Here is a 25,298-nt window from a genome sequence, read left to right on the forward strand (position 1 = left end):
GTGAGGAAAAAGCTAAAGCGCCATCCTGATCAACATGCACCCAAAGTTAGGAAGCAGCTGGGTGAAGTGATCATGTGTTGCAGCCATGCCTAGCAACATAAGTGAAGCAACTGCATTCAGGATATATCCTTCATGTTAAACATTTCCTTATCTGTGCCAGTGACTCTCTCACATATAGAGTCATCAAGAGATACAGCACTGAAACAAGTCCTTCGGCCCACCAAGTCCACACTAACTATCAACCACCCATTTATACTAATCCTATACTAACCCCATTTTCCCTCTCTCACCTCCACCTTCCCTCAATTCCCCTACCTGCACTAGGGGCAATTTTGTACAATGGCCAATTTATCTACCAACCCACAAGTCTTTGGCATGTGGGAGGAAACCGGAGCACCTGGAGGAAACTCACATGGTCACAGGGAGAACGTGCAAACTCTGCACAGGCAGTACCCAGAACTGAACCCGTGTTGCTGGAGCTGTGAGGTTGTGGTGCTAGCCACTGTGTCACCCTACATTGCATTAGACACTAAGCTTCTGAGCAGTGTGCATCCCAGACCCAATCCTTCACTGATTTCCATCAGCATCCCCTCCATGGCACTCTCATTAAATGGGGCACCTCTTACCCTCTCAGGATTCTGACTGTACCCTAAGCTTCAAGTCAATAAATTTATCACTTTATGTGATGCTTGAATTGTCATTGCCTATTTAGAGTACACCAGTAGCACTTTAAATATGTTGCTGTGCCGGATAACCCATCCTCCACATCCCACAAGCACCCAAGCCAAAGCTCAATCTGCACAACCAAACACTGGATTATTATTTAAATCAGCACGCTGCATGTAATATGTGAGCGTTGCATTATGTTCATGCAACATGAGATGACACGCATCTATGTGCTCCACATGGCTCTGAGTAGAAAATCAGTTCTATAATTGTCCTGTGCCTTTCTGACACACAGATTTACTCCAGTGCTAAGCTTTAGGGGCAGGACTTCAGTCCTGTGTCCAGCTCTGCTCACTGAAACTCTCTATGAGCTGCATAGGTCAGTGAGACTGTTGCTTAGTGCCAGAGGGCTGAGATGTGAAGAAAAACTGTAAACAAGAGACATGTTTTCCCACAAATATTCTGGGGCTGGGCAACACATCATGCCCCATTTTTTCACCTGATGTGTTTTGCAGAATCATAAAATGGTTACAGCACAGAAGGAGGCCCATCATATCCATGCCAGCTGCTCTGTGAGAGCAACTCACCTAATCCCACTCCCCTGTTGCCCTGCAAATATTTTCACTTCAATAATTTTCCAATTCCCTTTTCTGCACCCTCTCTAATGCACCCTCTCTAATGCACCCTCTCTAATCCAACCTCTCTAGTAGTTTCACTTCCTTCCTAAAGTGTGGTGCCCAGAACTGGATGTAGTACTCCAGTTGAGGCTGAACCAGTGTTTTATAAAGGTTTATCATAACTTCCTTGTTCTTGTACTCTTATGCCGCTATTTATAAAGCGCATGATCCTGTATGCTTTATTAATCGCTTTCTGAACCTGCCCTGTCACCTTCAATGATTTGTGCACTTATAACTCCAGGTCCCTCTGCTCCTGCACCCCTTTAGAATTGTATCTTTTATTTTATATTGCCTCTGCTTGTTCTTCCTACCAAAATGAATCACTTCACACTTCTCTGCATTAAATTTCATCTGCCACTTGTCCACCCATTCCGCCAGTCTGTCTATGTCCTCTTGAAGTTTATCACTATCCTCCTCACAGTTCACAATACTTCCAAGTTTTGTGTCATCTGCAATTTTTAAATTTGTGCTCTGTACACCCAAGTCTAGGTCATTAATATATGTCAAGAAAAGCAGGGGTCCAAAGACTGACCCCTGGAGAAACCCACTGTGTACCTTCCTCCAGTCCGAAAAACAAACACTCACAATTACTCTCTACTTCTTGTCAATTTCTGGCATCATTTCATCCAGATTGGCAAGCAGCTGCTGCTGTACTTAAATAAGGCAGTAACTAAATGATAATGTTCATTGTCCAATTTTCCTGGATGCGCTGAATGGCATCCATGGTGTATCTGATCTGTGACAGACAATCCAATAACTGCACGGTGTCTACCTACTGACATTATGATCTGTGCAAGGCAACATGTGAAATGAGAAACTATAAGGATTCCTTCCTACCCACCTACAGATCCACCGGCTGCGATCACAGCAGACTCCGACAGCACCTCCACAATGCCAGTGCGCACTTTGGCAGCGCTCTTACTGTTAGCATCCAGGTGGCCCACCAACTGCTGAATGACCAGGTGAGAATGCTGAGACTGTATATGAGACACATAGAATCATGAGTTGTGCCATTAGCGGAGGAGGATGAGCTGGATTAACAAACTATTAAGATGTAACAAATCACCTTTTCTCCCGGAAGTCCCGGCCTACACTGCAGGTTCAGGGTGCTGTTAACACTGGTTATTAAAACACTGTGAGAGGCAGAAACTCAGCACTCTGGGGCGTGGGGTGACAGGAAGCCAGGTCATACACAGGCAAAAATTTGCTGATTATTTCATTCCTGATAATTGATGGATTTACGATCATTCCTGTTGTATAACTCTTTCTAATGATTCACCAACCAATCCTCATTTCTACACAGTTCATCAATCAGAGATTCCGGGGAATTTTTTGATGTAGTTCTCTGCAAATTTGCCCCGGTTCCCAGCGACAGATAGTGCCGGCGGCCAATACCTGTGCGGCCCAGAAGCTTCGGCAATGAGGAAATGCCCGCAGTTGGCGCAGCAATTGGCCCCAAGGTGCTGTTGATCCAAATTTGCAGATGACACAAAACTGTGTGGGAGGGTGAGTTGTGAGAAGGATGCAGAGAGGCTTCAGGGTGATTTGGACAAGTTGAGTGAGTGGGCTAATGCATGGCAGATGTAGTATAATGTGGATAAATGTGCGGTAGCACTTTGGTAGCAAAAACAGGAAGGCAGATTATTATCTGAACGACTATAAACTGAGAAAGGGGAATACACAGCGAGATCTGGTGTTCTCGTACACCAGTCATTGAAGGTAAGCATGCAGGTACAACAGGCAGTAAAAAAGGCAAATGGTATGTTGGCCTTCATAGCGAGAGGATTCAAGTACAGGAGCAGGGATGTCTTGCTGCAATTATACAGGGCCTTGGTGAGGCCACACCTGGAATATTGTGTGCAGTTTTGGTCTCCTTATTTGAGGAAGGATGTTCTTGCTATAGAGGGAGTGCAGCGAAGGTTTACCAGACTGATTCCTGGGATGGCGGGACTGACGTATGAGGAGAGATTGAGTCGGTTAGGATTATATTCGCCAGAGTTCAGGAGAGTGAGGGGGGATCTCATAGAAACATATAAAATTCTAACAGGACTTGACAGGGTAGATGCAGGAAGGATGTTCCCGATGGTGGGGGAGTCCAGAACCAGGGGTCATAGTCTAAGGATACGGGGTAAACCTTTCAGGACTGAGATGAGGAGAAATTTCTTCACCCAGAGAGTGGTGAGCCCGTGGAATTCGCTACCACAGAAAGCAATTGGGGCCAAGACATTGTATGTTTTCAAGAAGGAGTTCGATATAGCTCTTGGGTCTAAAGAGATCAAAGGGTATGGGGAGAAAGCGGGAACAGGTTACTGAGTTGGATGATCAGCCATGATCATAATGAATGGCGGAGCAGGCTCAAAGGTACAGAATGGCCTACTCCTGCTCTTATTTTCTATATTTCTCTGATCCCCGGGAACCAGGATAAATCTGCAGAGCATGTTGGAAACGGTGCAATGCAAACAATTCACCCCAACTCATACTTTTAAATTTGTGGATTGTGAAGTGTCTGTGGTATTTATCCGATCCAGGACTATTTTTGATAACTAATAGATTGCAGATGTTTCTGATATTACACTGAACATTCCCAATGATCCAGAAAAAAACAAACTGAGTCTGCTGAAAGTGATCTCAGGATGTTCAGAAGTCACTGATCTTATCAACTAAATAATTTACCTAAAGACTTTGACACGATCTAATTTGCTAGCCAGCCAATAGAGCTTTATTTAAGGATTATCCAGGATACTGCATTTGGAAGATTTATTTTGACTCCATTAAAAGCCTCAGATAAGTCACACCACATGTGTTGGGGTATAATTCCACACAAACTGACAGCATAGCCAGAGGTATTGTCACACCCCGGCTTAAAGAATCATACTTGAAGTCACAGATTTAACTTTAACAAAGATTTAACATACTTTAATGGAGGCTTCTTCTTACTGCTGCTACATGAGCTATCTGACCTTGCAACCACTCCCCCCACCCCCCCCAGGTCAGGTGGCTCCCCATAGTACAGAGTGTTCCTTTCAGTTTCTCATCCAAATACCCTAATACTCAAGCCCACACACACAATCAGCCATCATGACATCCCTCCCTTATCAGATCAAAACATGTCCATAATTTTCCTGCTTGGTGTATGTAGCTTAGATTCCATCCCTTACCAAACATACTGTAATAAATTTTGCAAACAAACGCAACAAATCATTATTTTTCTAACTCACTGAGTAAATGAATTTCTTCAATTATAAATGTCAGGTAAGTTTCAGTGCATCATAATCCAATATAGTTTCAGTCTTTAGCTCAGTATTTCACTTTCTTTCTTTCTTTCAACACATTTGCTTTCAAGGGCAGTGTACGGCGTACACTCCCTTTGTTTTGAACATTATCACAACACAACATTTCACATCTAGGCACATGCTTTGTGTCAAGATTTGCTATTTTTCAACTTAAAATCACATTGTTTTAAATCACTAATTGTTGCTCCACATTGATTTCTAATTTCATGTTCTGTCAATAAATCACACACATAATCTTCATATCGCTTTGGTGGTCTCCTCTCGCGCCGTGGTCTGCATGTTGACTCACGATCTCTGGTCACTGTATCAGGATTAGGAACCTCTGGAACTGATGTTTTCCCCTCTGGATAGCAAGCTGTCTGCCTGCCATCAGCATTGCTGGCTTGGACTTCTGGATTGCTGGATGTCAGCTTTGCCTCAGCTCCTACCTCTGGTTCATCTGCTGCTATGTCTTTGTCACCATGATATTTTTTGATGCATGAAGACTTTCTGTCATACAGTACTCCTTCTGGCGACTTCACAATCACACTGTTTCCCTTCTTGGCAATGACAGTGTACACCTTGGGATAATTTGGTGTATCCATCTTGCTTGGACTGTCACATCTCAGCAATACTTCATCACCTGGCATCACCATCAGACAGTCCAGCTCCCCTTCTCTGGTTTGCAAGAAACTTTGCAGCACCCTTTTTCTCAGCATCATGATCTCAAACCTTCTGATCAACTCTAATGTCCCTCAGCTCTGGCATCTTGGTGTGTATTTTGTTTCCAAATAACAACTCAGCTGGGCTCTTTCCTGTGGGAGTGTGTATAGTTGCTCTATACATGGCCACATAATGACAACAACATCTCCTTCCAGTCTTTATCCTCAGCCTGAGAAATCCTCATCCGTTTCTCTAAGGATTGGTCATGTCATTCCACTTCCCCACTTGCCTGTGGCCATTTAGTGGTTAGTCTGTGATGGTGAATGCCTGTGACCTGCATGTAATCTGCAAAGCTCTGTGAAATGAATTGTGGCCCTTTGTTTGAATACAAAGTGACTGGTATACCATGCCTTGCAAATATTTCAGTCAATACAAACACTGTTTTCTTTGCCACTGGAGACTTCATTTCCACATATTCATAATAATGGCTGTAATAGTCAATCACCACTAGTACAGACTCTCCTGATGGCAGGGAACGAGCAGTCGGGAACGGTGGGATGGAGCGGCGAGCAGTCGGGAGCACGGGATGGAGCAGCAAACATTCGGGAGTGGTGGGATGGAGCAGCGAGTAGTCGGGAGCAGCAGGATGGAGCAATGAGCAGTCCGGCGTGGTGGGTTGGAGCAGTGAGCAGTTGGGAGCAGCGGGATGGAGCAGTGAGCAGTTGGGAGCGGTGGGATGGAGCAGTGAGAAGGCAGGCGTGGGAGGGAGCGGGAAAGAGAAGCAGTGATTGCGGGAGGGAGTAGGGTACTGTGGGGGAGAAGGTAGGTGGTGATTGGGGTCATTGAGGGGTGAGGGGGTTTGGGTTCAAGTTGTTTTTTTGTGTCAAATTGAGCAGCTCCATCTTTCTGGCAGCTGCCAGAGGCGGCGCAGACAGCGATGTTTTAGTCGGGGCCGTCTTTAGTACCGGCACCTGCCTGAGACGTTGTAGACAGTGACGTTTCAGTCGGCTCCATCAAACAAAGAACAGCACAGCACAGGAACAGGCCATTCAGCCCTCCAAGCCTGCGCCGATCTTGATGCCTGCCGAAACTAACACCTTCTGCACTTCTGGGGCCCATATCCCTCTATTCCCATCCTATTCATGTATTTGTCAAGATGTCTCTTAAACGTCGCTATCGTACCTGCTTCCACCACCTCCCCTGGTAGCAAGTTCCAGGCACTCACCACCCTCTGTGCAAAAAACGTGCCTCGCACATCCCCTCTAAACTTTGCCCCTCGCATCTTAAACCTATGCCCCCCAGGAACTGACTCTTCCACCCTGGGAAAAAGCTTCTGACTATCCACTCTGTCCATGCCGCTCATAACTTTGTAAACCTCTATCATGTCGCCCCTCCACCTCCGTCGTTCCAGTGAAAGCAATCCGAGTTTATCCAACCTCTCCTCATAGCTAATGCCCTCCAGACCAGGCAACATCCTGGTAAACCTCTTCTGTACCCTCTCCAAAGCCTTCACGTCCTTCTGGTAGTGTGGCGACCAGAATTGCACGCAATATTCTAAATGTGGCCTAACTAAAGTTCTGTACAGCTGCAGAATGACTTGCCAATTTCTATACTCTATGCCCCGACCGATGAAGAAAAGCATGCCGTATGCCTTCTTGACTACCTTATCCACCTGTGTTGCCACTTTCAGTGACCTGTGGACCTGTACGCCCAGATCTCTCTGCCTGTCAATACTCCTAAGGGTTCTGCCATTTACTGTATACTTCCCACCTGTATTAGTTCTTCCAAAATGCATTACCTCACATTTGTCCGGATTAAACTCCATCTGCCATTTCTCCGCCCAAGTCTCCAACCGATCTATATCCTGCTGTATCCTCTGATAATCCTCATCACTGGCCGCAACTCCACCAACCTTTGTGTCGTCCGCAAACTTACTAATCAGACCAGCTACATTTTCCTCCAAATCATTTATATATACTTCAAACAGCAAAGGTCCCAGCACTGATCCCTGCGGAACACCACTAGTCACATCCCTCCATTCAGAAAAGCACCCTTCCACTGCTACCCTCTGTCTTCTATGACTGAGCCAGTTCTGTATCCATCTTGCCAGCTCACCTCTGATCCCGTGTGACTTCACCTTTTGTACCAGTCTGCCATGAGGGACCTTGTCAAAGGCTTTACTGAAGTCCATTTAGATAACATCCACTGCCCTTCCTTCATCAATCATCTTTGTCACTTCCTCAAAAAACTCAATTAAATTAGTGTGACATGACCTCCCCTTCACAAACTTCCCCGATATTGACTGGTCCTCACTTAGTGCTAGGGGCTTGGATGGGGCAGAATTTGTAAGGAGCATCCAGGAGGGCTTCTTGAAACAATACGTAGATAGTCCAACTAGGGATGGGGCCGTACTGGACCTGGTATTGGGGAATGAGCCCAGCCAGGTGGTTGAAGTTTCAGTAGGGGAGCACTTGGAACTATGATGTTGTTGCTATTACAGAGACTTGGTTGAGGGAAGGACAGGATTGGCAGCTAAATGTTCCAGGATTTAGAAGCTTCAGGCAGGATAGAGGGGGATGTAAAAGGGGTGGGGGAGTTGCATTACTGGTTAAGGAGAATATCACAGCTGTACTGCGGGAGGACACCTCGGAGGGGTCGTGCAGCGAGGCAATATGGGTGGAGCTCAGGAATAGGAAGGGTGCAGTCACGATGTTGGGGGTTTACTACAGGCCTCCCAACAGCCAGCGGGAGGAGAGGAGCAGATATGTAGACAGATTTTGGAAAGATGTAAAGGTAACACGGTTGTAGTGGTGGGTGATTTTAACTTTCCCTATATTGACTGGGACTCACTTAGTGCTCAGGGCTTGGATGGGGCAGAATTTGTAAGGAGCATCGAGGAGGGCTTCTTGAAACAATACGTAGATAGTCCAACTAGGGATGGGGCCGTACTGGACCTGGTATTGGGGAATGAGCCCGGCCAGGTGGTCGAAGTTTCAGTAGGGGAGCATTTCGGGAACAGTGACCATAATTCCATAAGTTTTAAGGTACTTGTGGATAAGGATAAGAGTAGTCCTCGGGTGAAGGTGCTAAATTGGGGGAAGGCTAATTATAACAATATTAGGCAGGAACTGAAGAATTTAGATTGGGGGCGGCTGTTTGAGGGTAAATCAACATCTGACGTGTGGGAGTCTTTCAAATGTCAGTTGATTAGAATCCAGGACCAGCATGTTCCACTGAGGAAGAAGGATAAGTTTGTCAAGTTTCGGGAACCTTGGATAACGCGGGATATTGTGAGCCTAGTCAAAAAGAAAAAGGAAGCATTCGTAAGGGCTGGAAGGCTAGGAACAGACGAATCCCTTGAGGAATATAAAGACAGTAGGAAGGAACTTAAGCAAGGAGTCAGGAGGGCTAAAAGGGGTTATGAGAAGTCATTGGCAAACAGGATTCAGGAAAATCCCAAGGCTTTTTATACGTATATAAAGAGCAAGAGGGTAACCAGGGAAAGGGTTGGCCCACTCAAGGACAGAGAAGGGAATCTATGTGTGGAGCCAGAGGAAATGGGCGAGGTACTAAATGATCAGTATTCACCAAGGGGAAGGACTTGTTGGATGATGAGCCTAGGGAAGGGAGTGTAGATAGTCTCAGTCATCTCATTATCAAAAAGGAGGAGGTGTTGGGTGTCTTGCAATGCATTAAGGTAGATAAGTCCCCAGGGCCTGATGGGATCTACCCCAGAATACTGAGGGAGGCAAGGGAAGAAATTGCTGGGGCCTTGACAGAAATCTTTGCATCCTCATTGGCTACGTGAGGTCCCAGAGGACTGGAGAATAGCCAATGTTGTTCCTTTGTTTAAGAAGGGTAGCAAGGATAATCCAGGAAATTATAGGCCGGTGAGCCTTACGTCAGTGGTAAAGAAATTATTAGAGAGGATTCTTCGTGACAGGATTTACTCCCATTTGGAAACAAACAAACTTATTAGCAAGAGGCAGCATGGTTTTGTGGAGGGGAGGTTGTGTCTCACTAATTTGAATGCGTTTTTTGAGGAAGTGATAAAGATGATTGATGAAGGAAGGGCAGTGGATGTTATCTACATGGACTTCAGTAAAGCCTTTGACAAGGTCCCTCATGGCAGACTGGTACAAAAGGTGAAGTCACACGGGATCAGAGGTGAGCTGGCAAGATGGTACAGAACTGGCTCAGTCATAGAAGACAGAGGGTAGCAGTGGAAGGGTGCTTTTCTGAATGGAGGGAAGTGACTCGTGGTGTTCCGCAGGGATCAGTGCTGGGACCTTTGCTCTTTGCAGTATACATAAATGATTTGGAGGAAAATGTAGCTGGTCTGATTAGTAAGTTTGCGGACGACACAAAGGTTGGTGGAGTTGCGGACAGTGATGAGGATTGTCAGAGGATACAGCAGGATATAGATCGGTTGGAGACTTGGGCGGAGAAATGGCAGATGGAGTTTAATCCGGACAAATGTGAGGTAATACATTTTGGAAGGTCTAATGCAGGTGAGAAGTATACAGTAAATGGCAAAACCCTGAGGAGTATTGACAGGCAGAGAGATCTGGGCGTACAGGTCCACGGGTCACTGAAAGTGGCAACGCAGGTGGATTAGGTAGTCAAGAAGGCATACGGCATGCTTGCCTTCATCGGTCGGGGCACAGAGTATAAAAATTGGCAAGTCATTCTGCAGCTGTACAGAACTTTAGTTAGGCCACACTTAGAATATTGCGTGCAATTCTGGTCGCCACACTACCAGAAGGACGTGGAGGCTTTGGAGAGGGTACAGAAGAGGTTTACCAGGATGTTGCCTGGTCTGGAGGGCATTAGCTATGAGGAGAGGTTGGATAAACTCGCATTGTTTTCACTGGAACGACGGAGGTGGAGGGGTGACATGACAGAGGTCTACAAAGCTCTGAGCGGCATGGACAGAGTGGGTAGTCAGAAGCTTTTTCCCAGGGTGGAAGAGTCAGTTACTAGGGGACATAGGTTCAAGGTGAGAGGGGCAAAGTTTAGAGGGGATGTGCGAGGCAAGTTCTTTACACAGAGGGCGGTGAGTGCCTGGAACTTTTTGCCCGGGGAGGTGGTGGAAGCAGGTACCATAGAGACGTTTAAGAGGCATCTTGGTAAATACATGAATAGGATGGGAATAGAGGGATACGGACCCCGGAAGTGCAGAAGGTTTTAGTTTAGGCAGGCATCAAGATCGACGCAGGCTTGGAGGGCCGAATGGCCTGTTCCTGTGCTGTACTGTTCTTTGTTCTTAATGGATGCTCTTCTTACTGCTGCTACATGTGCTATCTGACCTTGCAACCACACCCCCCCCACCCCCAGGCCAGGTGACCCGCTATAGCACAGAGTATTTATTTCAGATCCTCATCCAAGTAATGTATAGTCTCTAATACTCAAGCCCACACACACAATCAGCCATCATGACTGGTACACGTTCAAACAAAGAGCACTGCCTCCTGTTTCCCAGGGAAAACCTGAGATTAGGCTAAAGACTGAAAAAAGAAATTCACATCACTACACCAGTGATCATCATTCAAGCAGTTTTAACATAATTATGGAAAAGGACAGGAATAGAACAGGAGTTAGAGTTCTCAATTGGGGCAAGGCCAATTTTACTAAACTGAGGAGTGATTTCACGAAAGTGGACTGGAAGCAGCTACTTGAAGGTAAATCAGAGTCAGGATAGAGAGGCATTCAAAGGGGAGATTCAAGGGGTTCAGGGTAAACATGTTCCCATAAAGAAAAAGAGTGAGGCGGCCAAATCTAGAGCCCCATGGATGTCAAGGAGCCTACAGGGTAAGAAAAGGCAGAAAAGGAAAGCTTCTGTCTGAGACCGAGAACTCAATACTACAGAAAGCCGAGAGGAGTATAGAGAGTGGAGGGGTGAAATGAAAAAGAAAATTAGCAAAGCAAAGACAGGGCATGAAAGAATATTGACAAGCAAAATCAAGATGAACCCAAAGATGTTTTATCAATACTTTAAGAGTAAGTAGATAACTAAGGGAAGAGTAGGGCCCATAAAAGACCAAAAAGGTAACCTATGTGTGGAGTGGAAGATATTGGTATGGTTCTTGATGAATATTATGCGTCTGTCTTCACAAAAGAGGGGGACGATGCAGATATTGTAGTTAAGGAGGAAGAGTGTGATAAACATAGGGAGAGAGGAAGTATTAATGGGAATAGCATACTTGAAAGTAGATAATTCTCCAGGGCCAGATGAAATGTACCCCAGGCTGTTAAAAGAAGCAAGAGAGGAAATAGCAGAGGGTCTGACCATCATTTTCCAGTCCTCACTGGATACAGGTGTGGTGCTGGAGGGTTGGAGAACTGCTAACGTTGTTTCTCTGTTTAAAAAGGGAGTGAAGGATAGACCGAATAATTACAGGCCAGTCAGTCTAACCTCAGTAGTGGGCAAATTATTGGAATCTATTCTGAGAGACAGGATAAACTGTCACTTAGAAAGGCACAGGTTACTCAAGGATAGTCGGCATGGATTTGTTAAGGGAAGATCTTGTTTGAGCAACTTGATCGAATTTTTTGAAGAAGTAACAAGAAAGATAGATGAGGGTAGTGTAGTTGATGTGGTCTGCATGGATTTTAGCAAGGCTTTTGACAAGGCCCCATATGGCAGACTGGTTAAGAAATAAAATCCCATGGGATCCAGGGAAATGCAGCAAGGTGGATACAAAATTGGCTCAGTGGCAGGAAACAAAGGGTAATTGTTGATGGGTGGTCTAGCGACAGGAAGACTGTTTCCAGTGGTGTTCCGCAGAGCTCAGTACTGGGTCCCAGTAGGGGGTGGAAGGTTATTGGGGGTAGGTGGAAATATGGAGTAATCAGTTCAGCCATGAGCTTATTGAATGGTGGAGCAGGCTCGAAGGGCCGAGTGGCCTACTACTGCTCCTAATTAGTATGTACGTATGTTCGTATGTCCCCTGCTTTTTGTGTGTATTAATAATTTGGACGTAAATGTAGGGGCCATGATCAAGAGATTTGCAGATGACACAAAGATTGGCTATGTGGTAGATAGTGAGGAGGATAGCTGTAGGCTGCAGGAAGATATTGATGTTCTGGTCAGATGGACAGAAAAGTGGCAAATGGAATTCAACTTGAAGAAGTGTGAGGTGATGCATTTGGGAAGGTCAAACAAGGCAAAGGAATATACGATTAATGGGAAAATACTGAGAAGTGTAGAGGAAGTGAGGGACCTTGGAGTGAATGTCCACAGATCCCTGAGGTAGCAGGACAGGTCGATACGGTGGTTAAGAAGGCATATGGAATCCTTTCATTTATTAGCCGAGGTATAGAATATAAGAGCAGGAAGGTTATGCTGGAACTGTATAACTCATTGGTTAGGCCACAACTTGAGTACTGTGTGCAGTTCTGGTCACCTCATTACGGAAAGGATGTAATTGCACTGGAGAGGGTACAGAGGAGACTTGTGAGGATGTTGAAAAAATGCAGCTATGAGGAAAGATTGGCTAGGCTGGGGTTGTTCTCCTTGGAACAGAGAAGGCTGAGGGGAGCTCTGAATGAAATGTACAAAAGTTTGAGGGACCTGGATAGAGTGGAGGTGAAGGGTCTATTCACCTTAGCAGAGAGATCAGTGACGAGGGGTCATAAATTTCAAGTGATTGGCAGAAAAAGTAGAGGGGAGAAGAGGAAGAACATTTTCACCCAGAGAGTGGCGGGGTCTGGAACTCACTGCCTGAAAGGGTAGTTGAGGCAGAAACCCTCAACACATTCAAAAGGAGTCTGGATATGCACCTCAAGTGTCATAATCTGCAGAGCTACGGACCAAATGCTGGAAGGTGGGATTAGAATAGTGGATCGTTTTTTGGCCGGCACAGACACGATGGGCCAAGTGGCCTCTTTCTGTGCCTTAAACTTTCTATGCTTCTATGACCACACTGATCCTCTGAAATAACACCAATAAAACACACAAGACTGTCATCTGAGACTCGACTCTGCCCTATGTTAATGCAGATGTAGCCTCGTTTACAACAAATGGGTTGACCTGTGCACTAAAACAGAAAGAGAAGTTCCAACAACAGCAGTGAGCTTTCCTCTGCATGCACCTTACAATAATTGCAGGGCCTCTGGATTTTGGAATATATCCCGATTATTTTTCCTTCCCTCAAATGAAAGCAGCTCCCCAAAAGACTGAAAAAAAATGTTGGGATCAGGAAATGACAATAAGTTCAAATATCCAACCATATGCCACAGCTCAACTCCACCTACCCACCTTCTCTCCATATTACCCAGCCCCTTCTCATCATATTCAACAGTCCCATCTGACCATATTCCCCAGTGCCCTCACCATATATTCAGCCCCCTCTCACACAACCTCCTTTTTCCGATGACATATCAACAAAGTAATCTGTGAAGGCTCAGACCGTCACTCCTCAAAGCCTCGCCATCATTGACAAGACTGGTTAAGAGTGTGATGGAATATTCACCACTGGATGCATGGAGCTGCAGCAACACTTAAGTTCAACATCATCCAAGACAGAACAGTTGCTTGATTGTAGGTCCTGCCAGTCTGCTTGATATCCTCAGCACAGAAGAACTGTGACTGCAGTGTGTACAAAGTGCAGGATGCACTGCAGCAACTTACCAAGGTCACTGCAACAACACCTCCCAGCCTCACAGCCTCTACCAGCAAGCACAAGAGCAGCAATATTGCAGGATCACCATCACCTCATAGTTCTGTTCCAAGCCACATATAATTCTAATTTGGGCATATATTGCAATTCCTTTATTTTTCCTGGATCAATATGCTTGGCATTATTGAAACAGAACTATCAATCACCAAAAGAACTGCATTACTTCAAAAAGACCCATCTTCTCAAAGCAACTCGGGACAAGCAAGAAATGTAGCTTGCACAGTGTGGCTTATAAATAAAATGCTTTCATTGAGCCTATGAACATAAAAACATAAGAAATAGGAGCAGGAGTAGGCCATTCGGCCCCTCAAGCCTGCCCCGCCATTCAATAAGATCTTGGCTGATCTGCCCCAGACCTCAATTCCCCTTTCGTGCCAGCTCCTCATAGCCCTCAACTCCCTGATATTTCAAAAGTCTATCTACCTCCTCTGTAAATACTTTCAGTGATCTAGCCTCCACAACTCTCTGGGATAGAGAATTCCAGACATTGAAGAAATTCCTTTGCATCTCAGTTTTAAATGAGTGTCCCCTTATTCTGTAACTATGTCCCCTAGTTCGAGATTCCCCCACTAGTGGAAACATCTTCTCAACATCTACCCTGTCAAGCCCCCTCAGAATCTTGTACGTTTCAATAAGATCATCCCTCATTCTTCTAAACTCTAATGAATAAAGGCCTAACCTGTTTAGTTGTTCTTGATAAGTCAACCCCTTCATCCCAGGAATCAGTCTAGCAAATCTCTTTTGAACTGCCTCCAATGCCAGTATATCCTTTCTTAAATACAGACACCAAAACTGTACACAGTACTCCAGGTGTGGCCTCACCAACACCCTGTACAGTTGTAACAAGACTTTCCTATTTTTAAACTCCAACCCCCCTAGCAATAAAGGCCAAAATTTGCCTTATTAATTACTTGCTGCACCTGCATGCTAACTTTTTGTGCTTCATGCACAAGAACACCCAGATCCCTCTGTGCTGCACTTTTTTGAAGTCTCTCTCCATTTAAATAATAATCTGCCTTTTGATCCTTCCTATCAAAGTGCATGACCTCACACTTTCCTACATTAAACTCCATCTGCCAAGTCTTTTGCCCACTCACTCAACCTATCTATATCCCCTTGCAGATTCCTTATGTCCTCATCACAACATGCCCTCCCTCCTAATTCTGTATCATCAGCAAATTTGGATATATTACACTCTGCCCCCTCCTCCAAGTTATTAATATAGATAGTAAATAATTGAGGCCCTCGGACTGATCCTTCTGGCACTCCATTAGTTACGTCTTTTCAACCTGAAAAAGACCTATTAATCCCGACTCTGTGTCTTCTGTGAGTTAACCAATCCTCAATCCATGCTAATACATTACCCCCAATACCGTGAGCTCCTATCTTGTGCAATAATCTTTTATGTGGCACCTTATCGAATGCCTTCTGGAAATCCAAATACACAACATCTACCGGTTCCCCCTTATCAACTCTGCTTGTTATATCCTCAAAGAACTCTAGCAAATTTGTCAAACATGAATTCCCTTTCACAAAACCATGTTGACTCTGTTTGATTGTGTTCAGCTTTTCTAAATGTCCTGCTATTTCTTCCTTAATAATGGACTCTAGCATTTTCCCAATAACCAATGTTAGACTGGGAACTCATTATTCAAGGATATTCGACGTTTCAGAAAAATAGGCAAAAAGGAAAAGGAGGTGGGGTAGCTTTGTTAATAAAGAAGGTATCAGTGCGCTGGTGAGTAGTGATATAGGTGCAATAGATTGTGATGTGGAATCAGTTTGGGTGGAAATGAGGAATAGCAAGGGGAAGAAGTCACATCTATAGGCCCCCGAAGAGTTGCCTCACTGTGGGACAAATTATAAATCAGGAAATAACCAGCGCACTGATACCTTCTTTGTTAACAAAGCTACTCCACCTCCTTTTCCTTTTTGCCTATTTTTCCAGAACGTCGAATATCCTTGAATATTGAGTTCCCAGTCTTGGTCATCCTGCAACCATGTCTCTGTAATAGCTAGCAAGTTGTACTCATTAATTTCTATTTGTGCCGTCAACTCATCTATCTCGTTACAAATGCTGCGTGCATTCAGATAAAGAGCCTTAAACTTTGACTTTTGCCATTATTACTTATTCTGGTTTTAATTTCTGCTGCACTCTTCTCATAGAGTCATAGAGTTATACAGCACAGAAACAGGCCCTTCGGCCCATCATATCTGTGCCGGTCATCAAGCACCTAACTATTCTCATCCCATTTTCCAGCACTTGGCCTTCCAGCACTCCTGCTTATATTTTCTGCCCCTTCCTGTCACACTTTGATTACCGTTCGCCTCTTCACTATCCTGCACCTCTGCTCTCTTGTTTCTTTTTGATTTTTTAAACTTCTGTCTACAGCCCTGATTATATGATTCACCAGCACTGAACTCAGATTAACAAAGGCAACAGCAAATATTTAAATAATTATTTGAACAATACATTTCAAACAAACCTGATTGTGACCAGCACACCTATTGCACATATCTATCACCTTGGAAGGTGAGGAGATTGGCTTGATCTGTTCAGTGTTTTCCTATTCCTAATATTTCTTCACTGAGAGTTGAATTAATGCACAGGACCCAAAATGAAGATTTAGTGAAAACTGAATATCAACACACTTACCTGAACCGAATACATAATGATCTTGAAGCACCGCACTGCAAACAGCTTTGGCTCCCACAGTGAGTGGTTATCTAAATGCCTGAGGAACAGATTACAAGGATTTATTTATTTATTTCCACCTTTGTGCCTTACCTCTATTGTTATCAAGCACTGTGAGGTAGTGTATCATGCTTGTTTTCTAATCTCTCCACAGCCTCGCCCCTCCAAATCTAAGTAAACTCCAATTCTGGCCTCTTGCGTCTCACCAATTTTAATTGCTCCTCCATTGGTGGCTGTGCCTTCAGCTACCTGATCCCTAAACTTTGGAATTCTCTCCTTAAACCTCTCAGTCTCTCTACCTCACTTGGCTCCTTTATGATGCTCCTTAAAACTTTTGACCAGACTTTTGGCGTTCTGCCCTAATGTCTCATTAGGTGACTCGATGTCAAATTTGTTTTGTAGTTCATGGATTATGGGAGGGGATTAAATGGGTGGATGGAGTCCATGATGTGAAAAGTGTACATGTGCTGTAAGAGGAGAATAGATGGTAAAGTCAATGATAGGATAGGGTGAACTTGAGCTGTGTGACGGGATTAAATGGGGGGGGGAAGTAGGGTCAGCAATAGGGAGAGTGTACATGGGCTGAGGGAGGGCATTAAATGGGGGGTAGAGTCAGTGCTAGCGGAGAGTGTACATGGGCTGAGGGAGGGGATTAAATGGGTGGTAGAGTCAGTGTTAGGCTTTTCTATTTCCTTCTGGGCTTATATTGTATTGATCAAATACCAGTTCCACATGTGACATCATCAAATTTTAGCTATATACAAATTGCCCAGTCTGATGGATAAAGCACTCTCCATTCAACATTGTTTAAACAAACACATCACGTACATTAAAACTGGCTTGATGGCATTTTTGATGTTTCCGTATGCAGCTCGGCCCAGCAGCTCCCGGAGACAACCTTCTGCCACAGCAGCAGGACTCTCCTTCTCCTTCTCAGTTGCTTGCAGTGGGGATGGAGAACGACTGAAAAGGTATATTAAGGAAAATTAGAATTCATTAACTGGAACACAGGGTAGTTTGAAATAAAAAAGATGGAAATTTAAGCTGAGGGTTGAGGACAATGGGGGGAGGGTAGACTCAGTGCTAGGGTAGAGTGTACATGGACTGAGGGAGGGGATTAAATTGGGGGGGGGGATAGAGTCAGTTGTTTGTCATATATATTAATGACTTGGATGTGAATGTAAGGGGCATGATTATTAAGTTTGCAGATCACACCAAAATTGGTGGTATAGTGGACAGTGAAGAAGGTTGTCTCAGGTTACAACAGGATATAGATCAACTGGGAAAGTGGGCAAGGGAGTGGCAAATGGAATTTAATGCAGACAAGTGTGAAGTGATGCATTTTGGGAAGTTAAACCAGGGCAGGACATATACAGTGAATGGCAGGGCCCTGGGGAGTGTTGTTGAGCAGAAAGACCTTGGGGTGCAAGTACATAGTTCCCTGAAAGTGGCAACACAGGTAGACAGGGTGGTGAAGAAGGCGTATGGCATGCTTGCCTTCATCGGCCGAGGCATTGAGTACAAGAGTTGGGACATCATGTTACAGTTGTTCATAACGTTGGTTAGGCCGCATTTGGAGTACTGTGTGCAGTTCTGGTCGCCGCACTACAGGAAAGATGTGATTAAGCTAGAGAGGGTGCAGAAAAGATTCACAAGGATGTTGCCTGGTTTGTAGGGCTTGAGTTATAAAGGGAGATTGGATAGGCTGGGTCTGTTTTCCCTGGAGCGAAGGAGGCTGAGAGGGGACATAATAGAGGTAGATAAAATTATGAGAGGCATAGATAGGGTAGATAGCCAGAGTCTGTTTCCCATGGTAGGGGTGACTAAAACTAGAGGGCATAGATTTAAGGTGAGAGGGAGGAGGTTTAAAGGGGATCAAAGGGGTAAATTTTTCACACAAAGAATAGTGTGTATCTGCAATGAGCTGCCTGAGGAGGTGGTGGAGGCAGGAACAGTAGCGACATTAAAGAGGCATCTGGACAGGTACTTGAATGAGCAAGGCATAGAGGGATATGGAATTAATGCAGGCAGGTGGGATTAGTATAGATAGGCATTATGGTCGGCATGGACGTGGTGGGCCGAAGGGCCTGTTTCTATGCTGTACGACTGGATGACTGTATGACTCTATGACAAGGAACAATATAGGTCACCGAGCAAAGGAATGATGGATATGAGGATCTTAGTGTGCATTAATATAGTCAGCAGAGTTTGAGATGAGCTGAAGGTTACAGAGCTCTGAACATTGGAGGCTGGCCAGGAGAGAGTTGGAATAGTTGTCTAGAAGCGAAAAGGCATGGATGATGGTTTCAGCAGCAGTTAAACTAAGACTGGGGCAGAGATGTGCAATATTACTGAGGTGCAAGTAGGCGGTCATAGCAATGGAGAGCATATGGGGTTGGAAGCTCAGCTGAGAATAATGTCAAGAAGACAAGGTTAAGGGAACTCTACTTGAATGCACGCAGCATTCGCAACAAGGTAGATGCTTTCACAGAATCACAGAACAATACAGTGCAGAAGAGGCCTTGTGCCTTTAAAGGCACAAATAGAGGTAAATGGGTATGATCTAATTGCCATAATGGAAAAGTGGCTAAGGGGTCACCAAGACTGGGAACTGAATTTTCAAGGACATTTGGCATTTAGGAAGAACAGGCAAAAAGCAAAAGTGTTGCGCTGATAATAATGGGTGGGATCAGTACATTAGTAAGGAGGATCTCAGATCGGAAGAACAAAATGTAGAATCTGTTTGGGTGGAGCTAAAAAACAGCAAGGGCAGCAAACATTGGTAGGAGTTGTTTTCGGCCACCAAACAGTAGTAGTAGTGTGGGGCATGGTATTAATCAGGAGATTAGAGAAGCAAGTAGCATGGGTAATACAATAATCATGGGTGAATTCAATCAGCACATAGACTGGGTAAATCTAATGAGCACTAATGCTGTGGAGAGCGAGTTTTTGGAGTGCATTTGGAATGGTTTTCTAGAGCAGTATGTTAAGGAACTGACTGGAGAACAGGCTATTTTAGAACTAATATTGTATTGAGAAATGGCTAATTAATAATCTTGTTGTAAAAGAACCTTTAGGGATGAGTGACCATAATATGATAGAATTTTGCATGATGTTTGAAAGTGTTCAATCTGAAGCTAGGGTGTTAAATTTGAACAAAGGAAATTATGAACGTATGAGGAGCAAATTGACTGAGGTGGATTGGGAAAATATATTGAAAGGTATGACAGTACAAAGATAATGGATAGTCTTTAAAGAAATATTACAAAGTTTACAGCAACTTCCAAACCCGCGACCTCTACCAACTAGAAGGACAAGGGCAGCAAATGCATGGGAACACCACCACCTGCAAGTTCCCCTCCAAGTCACACACCATCCTGACTTGGAACTATATCGCCATTCCTTCACTGTCAAAATCCTGGAACTCCCTTCCTAACAGCACTGTGGGTATACCTACCCCAAATAGACTGCAGTGTTTCAAGAAGGCAGCTCACCACCACCTTCTCAAGGGCAATTAGGGATGGGCAATAAATGCTGGCCTAGCCAGTGACGCCCACATCCCATGAATGAATAAAAAAAAACTGTACATCCCTTCAAGGCACAAAAAACCCAAAAGTAAATGCAGTCAACCGTGGCTAACAAAGCAAGTTAAGGATTGTATAAGATCAAAAGAAAAGGCCGACAAGGTTGCCAGAAATAGTAGCAAACCTGAGGATTGGGAGGATTTTAGAATACAGCAAAGGAGGACCAAGGAACTGATAAAGAAAGGGAGAACGGAATATGAATGTAAGCTAGCAAAAAACATAAAAACGGACTGTGAAAGCTTCTATAGGTACGTAAAAAGGAAATGTTTGGCTAAGATAAATATGGGTCCATTACAGGCAGATTCAGGAGAATTTATAATGGGGAATAGAGAAATGGCAGAGAAGATAAATGATTACTTTGTGTCTGTCTTCACTGAGGAAGATACAAGAAATCTCCCAGAATTAGAGATCCAAGGGACTAGGAAGAATGAGGAATTATAGGAAATTAGTGTAGTAAGAAGGTTGTATTGCAGAAATTAATGGGGCTGAAGGTTGATAAGTCCACGGGACCTGATATTCTACATCCCAGAGTGTTGAAAGAGGTTGCTATGGAAATAGTAGATGCATTGGTGATCATCTTCAAAATTCTATAGATTCTGGAATGGTTCCTGCAGATCGGAAGGTCACTATTTAAGAAGGAAGGTAGAGAGAAAACAGGGAATGACAGACCTGTTAACCTTACATCAGTAGTAGGGAAATGCTAGAATCTATTCTGAAGGATGTGATAAACGGACGCTTGGATAATAATGAACTGATTGGGCATAGTCAACAAGGATTTATGAATGGGAAATCATGTTTGATGAACCTGTTGGAGTTTTTTGAGGATGTTACTAATAGAATTGATAAAGGGGAGCTGGTGGACATGGTATACTTGGATTTTCAGAAGGCTTTTGAGAAAGTCCCCCACTGGAGGTTGGTTAGCAAAATTAAAGCACGTGAGAAAGGAGGTAATATACTGGCATGGATTAAGAATTGGTTAACAGACAGAAAACAGAGAGTAGGAATAAATGGGTCATTCTCGCGTTGGCAGGCTGTGACAAGTGGGGTACCGCAAGGATCAGTACTTGGGCCCGAGCTGTTCACAATATATATCAATGATTTGGATGTGGGAACCAAATGTAATACTTCCCAGCTCATGGATAACACAAAACTAGGTAGGAATGTGTGTTGTGAGGAAGAAGTAAAGCGGTTTCAAGGGGATTTGGACAGACTTACTGAGTGGGCAAGAACATGGCAGATGGAATATAATGTGGAAAAATGTGAGGTTATCCATTTTGGTAGGAGGAATAGATGTGCAGAGTATTTCTTGAATGGTAAGAGATTAAAAAGTGTAGAAATACACAGGACCTGAGTGTCCTCGTCAACAAGACACTGAAAGCTAACATGCAGGTGCAGCAAGCAATTAGGAAGGCTAATGATATGTTAGCCTTTATCTCAAGAGGACTTCAGTACAGGAGTAGTGAAGTCTTGCTTCAATTGTATAGAACCTTGGTTAGATTGCACCTGGAGTACTGTGTGCAGTTTTGGTCCCCTTATCTTAGGAAGGATATTATTGCCATAGAGGGAGTGCAACAAAGGTTCACCAGACTTGTTCCCGGGATGGCAGGACTGTCCTATGAAGAGAGATTGGGGAAACTGGGCCTGTATTCTCGAGAGTTTCGAAGAATGAGAGGTGATCTCATTGAAACCTACAAAATACTTAAAGGGATAGACAGGGTAGATGCAGCTAAGATGTTTCCCCTGGTTGGGAAGTCTAGAACCAGGGGACACAATTTCAAAATAACGGGAAGCCACTTAGCACCGAGATGAGGCGAAATTTCCTTACTCAGAGGGTTGTGAATCTTTGGAATTCTCTACCCCAGAGGGCTGTGGAAGCTCAATCATTGAGTATGTTTAAAGCAGAGATTGACAGATTTCTAAATACCAATGACATAAAGGGATATAGGGATAGTGTGGCGAAAAGGCATTGAAATGGATGATCAGCCATGATTGTATTGAATGGCAGAGCAGCCTTGATGGGCTGAATAGCCTACTCCTGCTCCAATATTCCTGAGGGCTAAATAAGAGACACTAAGGTTGTAAATAATCTGATTCAGCCTGAGATAGTGGCTAGGGAGGGGAATGCAGTCAGTTGCAAAGTGACAGAATTTTTGGCAGGGTATTCCAAATACAGCACCTAAGAGCCAGAGGTGGCAGGAAGAGTTTTACCAGTCAGCAAACTGTGAATCATGGAATTTTACAGCACAGAGGAGGCCATTCGGTCCACCGTGCCTGTGCTGGCTCTTTGAAACAGCTATCAAATTAGTCCAGTCCCTGCTCTTTCCCCATAGGCCTGCAATTTTCTCTGTTCCAAGTATTTATCGAATTCGCTTTTGAAAGTTACTATTGAATCTGCTTCCACCGCCCTTTCAAGCAGTGCACTCCATATCACAACAACTTGCTGCATAAAAAGATTCTCCCCTCTCATTCTTTTGCCAATTACCTTAAATCTGTGTCCTCTGCATAATGATCCTCCTGGCAGTGGAAACAATTTCTTCTTATTTACTCTATCAAAACCCTTCATAACTTTAAACACCTCTATTAAATTTCACCTTCACCTTCTCTGCTCTAAGCAGAACAACCCCAGCTTCTCCAGTCTCTCCACATAACTGCAGTCCCTCTCCCTGGTGCCATCTGAGTAAATCTCTTCTCCCTAGAATTGTACACAATACTACAGCTGAACCGGCGTTTCATAAAAAGCGAGGAAGGAAGTTGTTGGTTTTCAAAGTAATTTGACAGTTACTAGATGATTGTTGAAGCCGTAAAAGTGGTTAATCGAGACCAGGGATCTCTGGAAGCCAGACAGGGCTCACCACAAAACCAGGGAAGTGACACAGTAGAACAGAACAGCAAACTTGTGCATGTGTCCCTCAGCTTGAGCCTGCCTCTCTTAGCTGCCATCATCCGATTAATATACACAGGGTAATTGGTCTCTACAAGTGTGGCATAATTACCATGAAATATGTTCACATATATAACCATAACGCAGCCCTTGAAAAATCCCTTTAAATAATGGGCATAAAAGTTGATCATGACTGATCTTATTGTCAATCCAAGGGCAGGATTTTCCAAATTCTGGGTGGCAGACTGGGAGACAGTGGTTCAGGAAAGTAGTGGACAACAACATTGGGATGCCTCCCAAATGCATTCCTGTCGCTGGAGAAGTTTCCCACTGGCAGGACCAGATGCACATCGGCTGCCTGCTGAACGGAGGTGGGCAGCCAATTTAAGTAATTAAGGCCACAATTGGGTTGTTTTTCTTGGGCCACCAGCATTTTACTTCATGGAGGCGGCTTCACTGTAGCTGTCCAGAAGCTCCATGTCTCAAAGAAGGGGCCGCGGGCAGGGAAGGCCATCCTCAAGGCCCTAGTGAGCCATCCAGAGGGGCCTGCCCGCTTGGTAACTCTGATTTTTAATTCTTTACTTACCTCTCCTTGGGTGCCTCTGAGGTGCGGCTGCTGAGGCTCTAGAGCTGTGGGCCCTCTAATTGAACAGTGAGCCCGGAAGCGGCTAAATAAGATCATAAGATCATAAGAACTAGGAGCAGGAATAGGCCGTCCGGCCCCTCGAGCCTGCTCCGCCATTCAATAAGATCATGGCTGATCTTTTCGTGGACTCAGATCCACTTACCCGCGCTCCCACCGTAAATAAGAGACTGCCTCTGGTAAAATAGCTGAATCGGTCCTGCTGCAGGCAAGTGCTGGCTCAGGACCCCTATTTCATCCCAACGTCAGGGTCCCGAAGCCTGTGGTAAAATCCTGCCTCAGGTCTTTGGGAATTAAAGCGTGTTTATTCAGTGAGCAGCTGAGCCATACAGACCAGGAAAGTCCCAGCTTTGGTCATAGGGAAGGGAGAATAGAAAGACAAAGATAGAGAGAAGTAGAGACAACAGAAGGAAGAAATACAATTGCTTACCTCTCAGCTTCTTCTGTTTGTTGCAAGTTGAAGAGGAGGGATGGGACAATCTTATCCATGTGCTGGGGTTCCCAGATGTTGGCCTGGAGCTCATCATTGACTGTCTTCCTTACCACACCCTGCAAACCCTTTATACCAGCCATACGAATCCTGATGGGAAGAATACAGCAAAAGGTACCAGAGATTCCAACTTCTGCAAGGGCTTCCTTAAAGTCCGGTTGGGAAAGAGGAAGGAAGCAAGCCTTCCACCTTCCTTCCATATCAAAGGGTTGGTCTGAAGGAGGGAGCTCCCAAGCAATTGGGAATCCCAGGAATTATGCTCAGTACACCCTTATAAGGTTTCAATTGAACTCTTGCCATTCGAAAACTCACATGCATTCTACTTAGGCGATTAGAAAAGCCCCAGCTGATGCCTGGCCTGAAGCAATCGAAACTAGAGGAAATGGATGACCTTCGCCTTTGGTCCTCAGGTGGGCTCCCGGTCACCCGAGTGGAGTGGCTGCGGGAGGATCAGGGAAGGTGCTACCAATGGACCCTTACAGGCGCAAGCAGCTTGCTCCACCCTGGTAAGTGACCCTATGCCTACAATTTGGGATAGGGTCGGCATCCTTCACTGTGGGTACGCAGGTTCCAGTCCATCACACTCCCACCAATGGGGTGGAGCCAATGGAATTTCAGAAATAATCTAACAATAAAATAGTCATCCAATGCAAGCCAAGACCATTCTCTTCAGTAATCATTAGTTACTTTTTAGAAATCCATCTCAGTAGCAGAGGTTCTCCCTGTACATGAAATTCTGTTGGATGTCTACTCACTTAGTTCTGTCTGTAGCATCATCATGTCCTGAGTGGCACATTTCGCTAAACCGGGAAACGAAGAAGTCATAGCTTCGGTGATATGATGGGGTATCCTCTTCGATGTTTGCAAACTTTATGAACTGTAGGAAAGAAAAATTCTTATTTACTAAAATAGATTCTGGTTCACACTAATCAAAACAGCGCTGCTGTCCTTGTTCCTCTCAATAAGCTTCCTTATTGCACCACTCCCCCCAGTATCTCATAGTGCGTGATATGGACTTGGAAAAGGTTTCAAAGTGAGTTACAAGA

At 44.6% G+C, this 25,298-nt stretch overlaps 1 protein-coding gene across 1 annotated transcript in view; it reads right to left on the bottom strand.

The window, feature by feature from the left end:
* Nucleotides 1-25,298, bottom strand: part of LOC137359987 (protein EFR3 homolog B-like) — a 257,272-nt gene that overhangs the window by 173,630 nt on the left and 58,344 nt on the right. The window contains exons 5-9 of the mRNA XM_068025582.1: nucleotides 25,008-25,129; nucleotides 24,193-24,342; nucleotides 17,483-17,617; nucleotides 16,616-16,694; nucleotides 2,185-2,320 (exon numbers count right to left, since the gene is read on the bottom strand). Of these exons, the coding sequence (XP_067881683.1) occupies nucleotides 2,185-2,320; nucleotides 16,616-16,694; nucleotides 17,483-17,617; nucleotides 24,193-24,342; nucleotides 25,008-25,129 (622 nt within the window). The remainder of the gene's footprint in view (nucleotides 1-2,184; nucleotides 2,321-16,615; nucleotides 16,695-17,482; nucleotides 17,618-24,192; nucleotides 24,343-25,007; nucleotides 25,130-25,298) is intronic.

This window comes from Heterodontus francisci, unplaced genomic scaffold, assembly GCF_036365525.1.
Source record: "Heterodontus francisci isolate sHetFra1 unplaced genomic scaffold, sHetFra1.hap1 HAP1_SCAFFOLD_410, whole genome shotgun sequence".
Taxonomy (NCBI): domain Eukaryota; kingdom Metazoa; phylum Chordata; class Chondrichthyes; order Heterodontiformes; family Heterodontidae; genus Heterodontus; species Heterodontus francisci.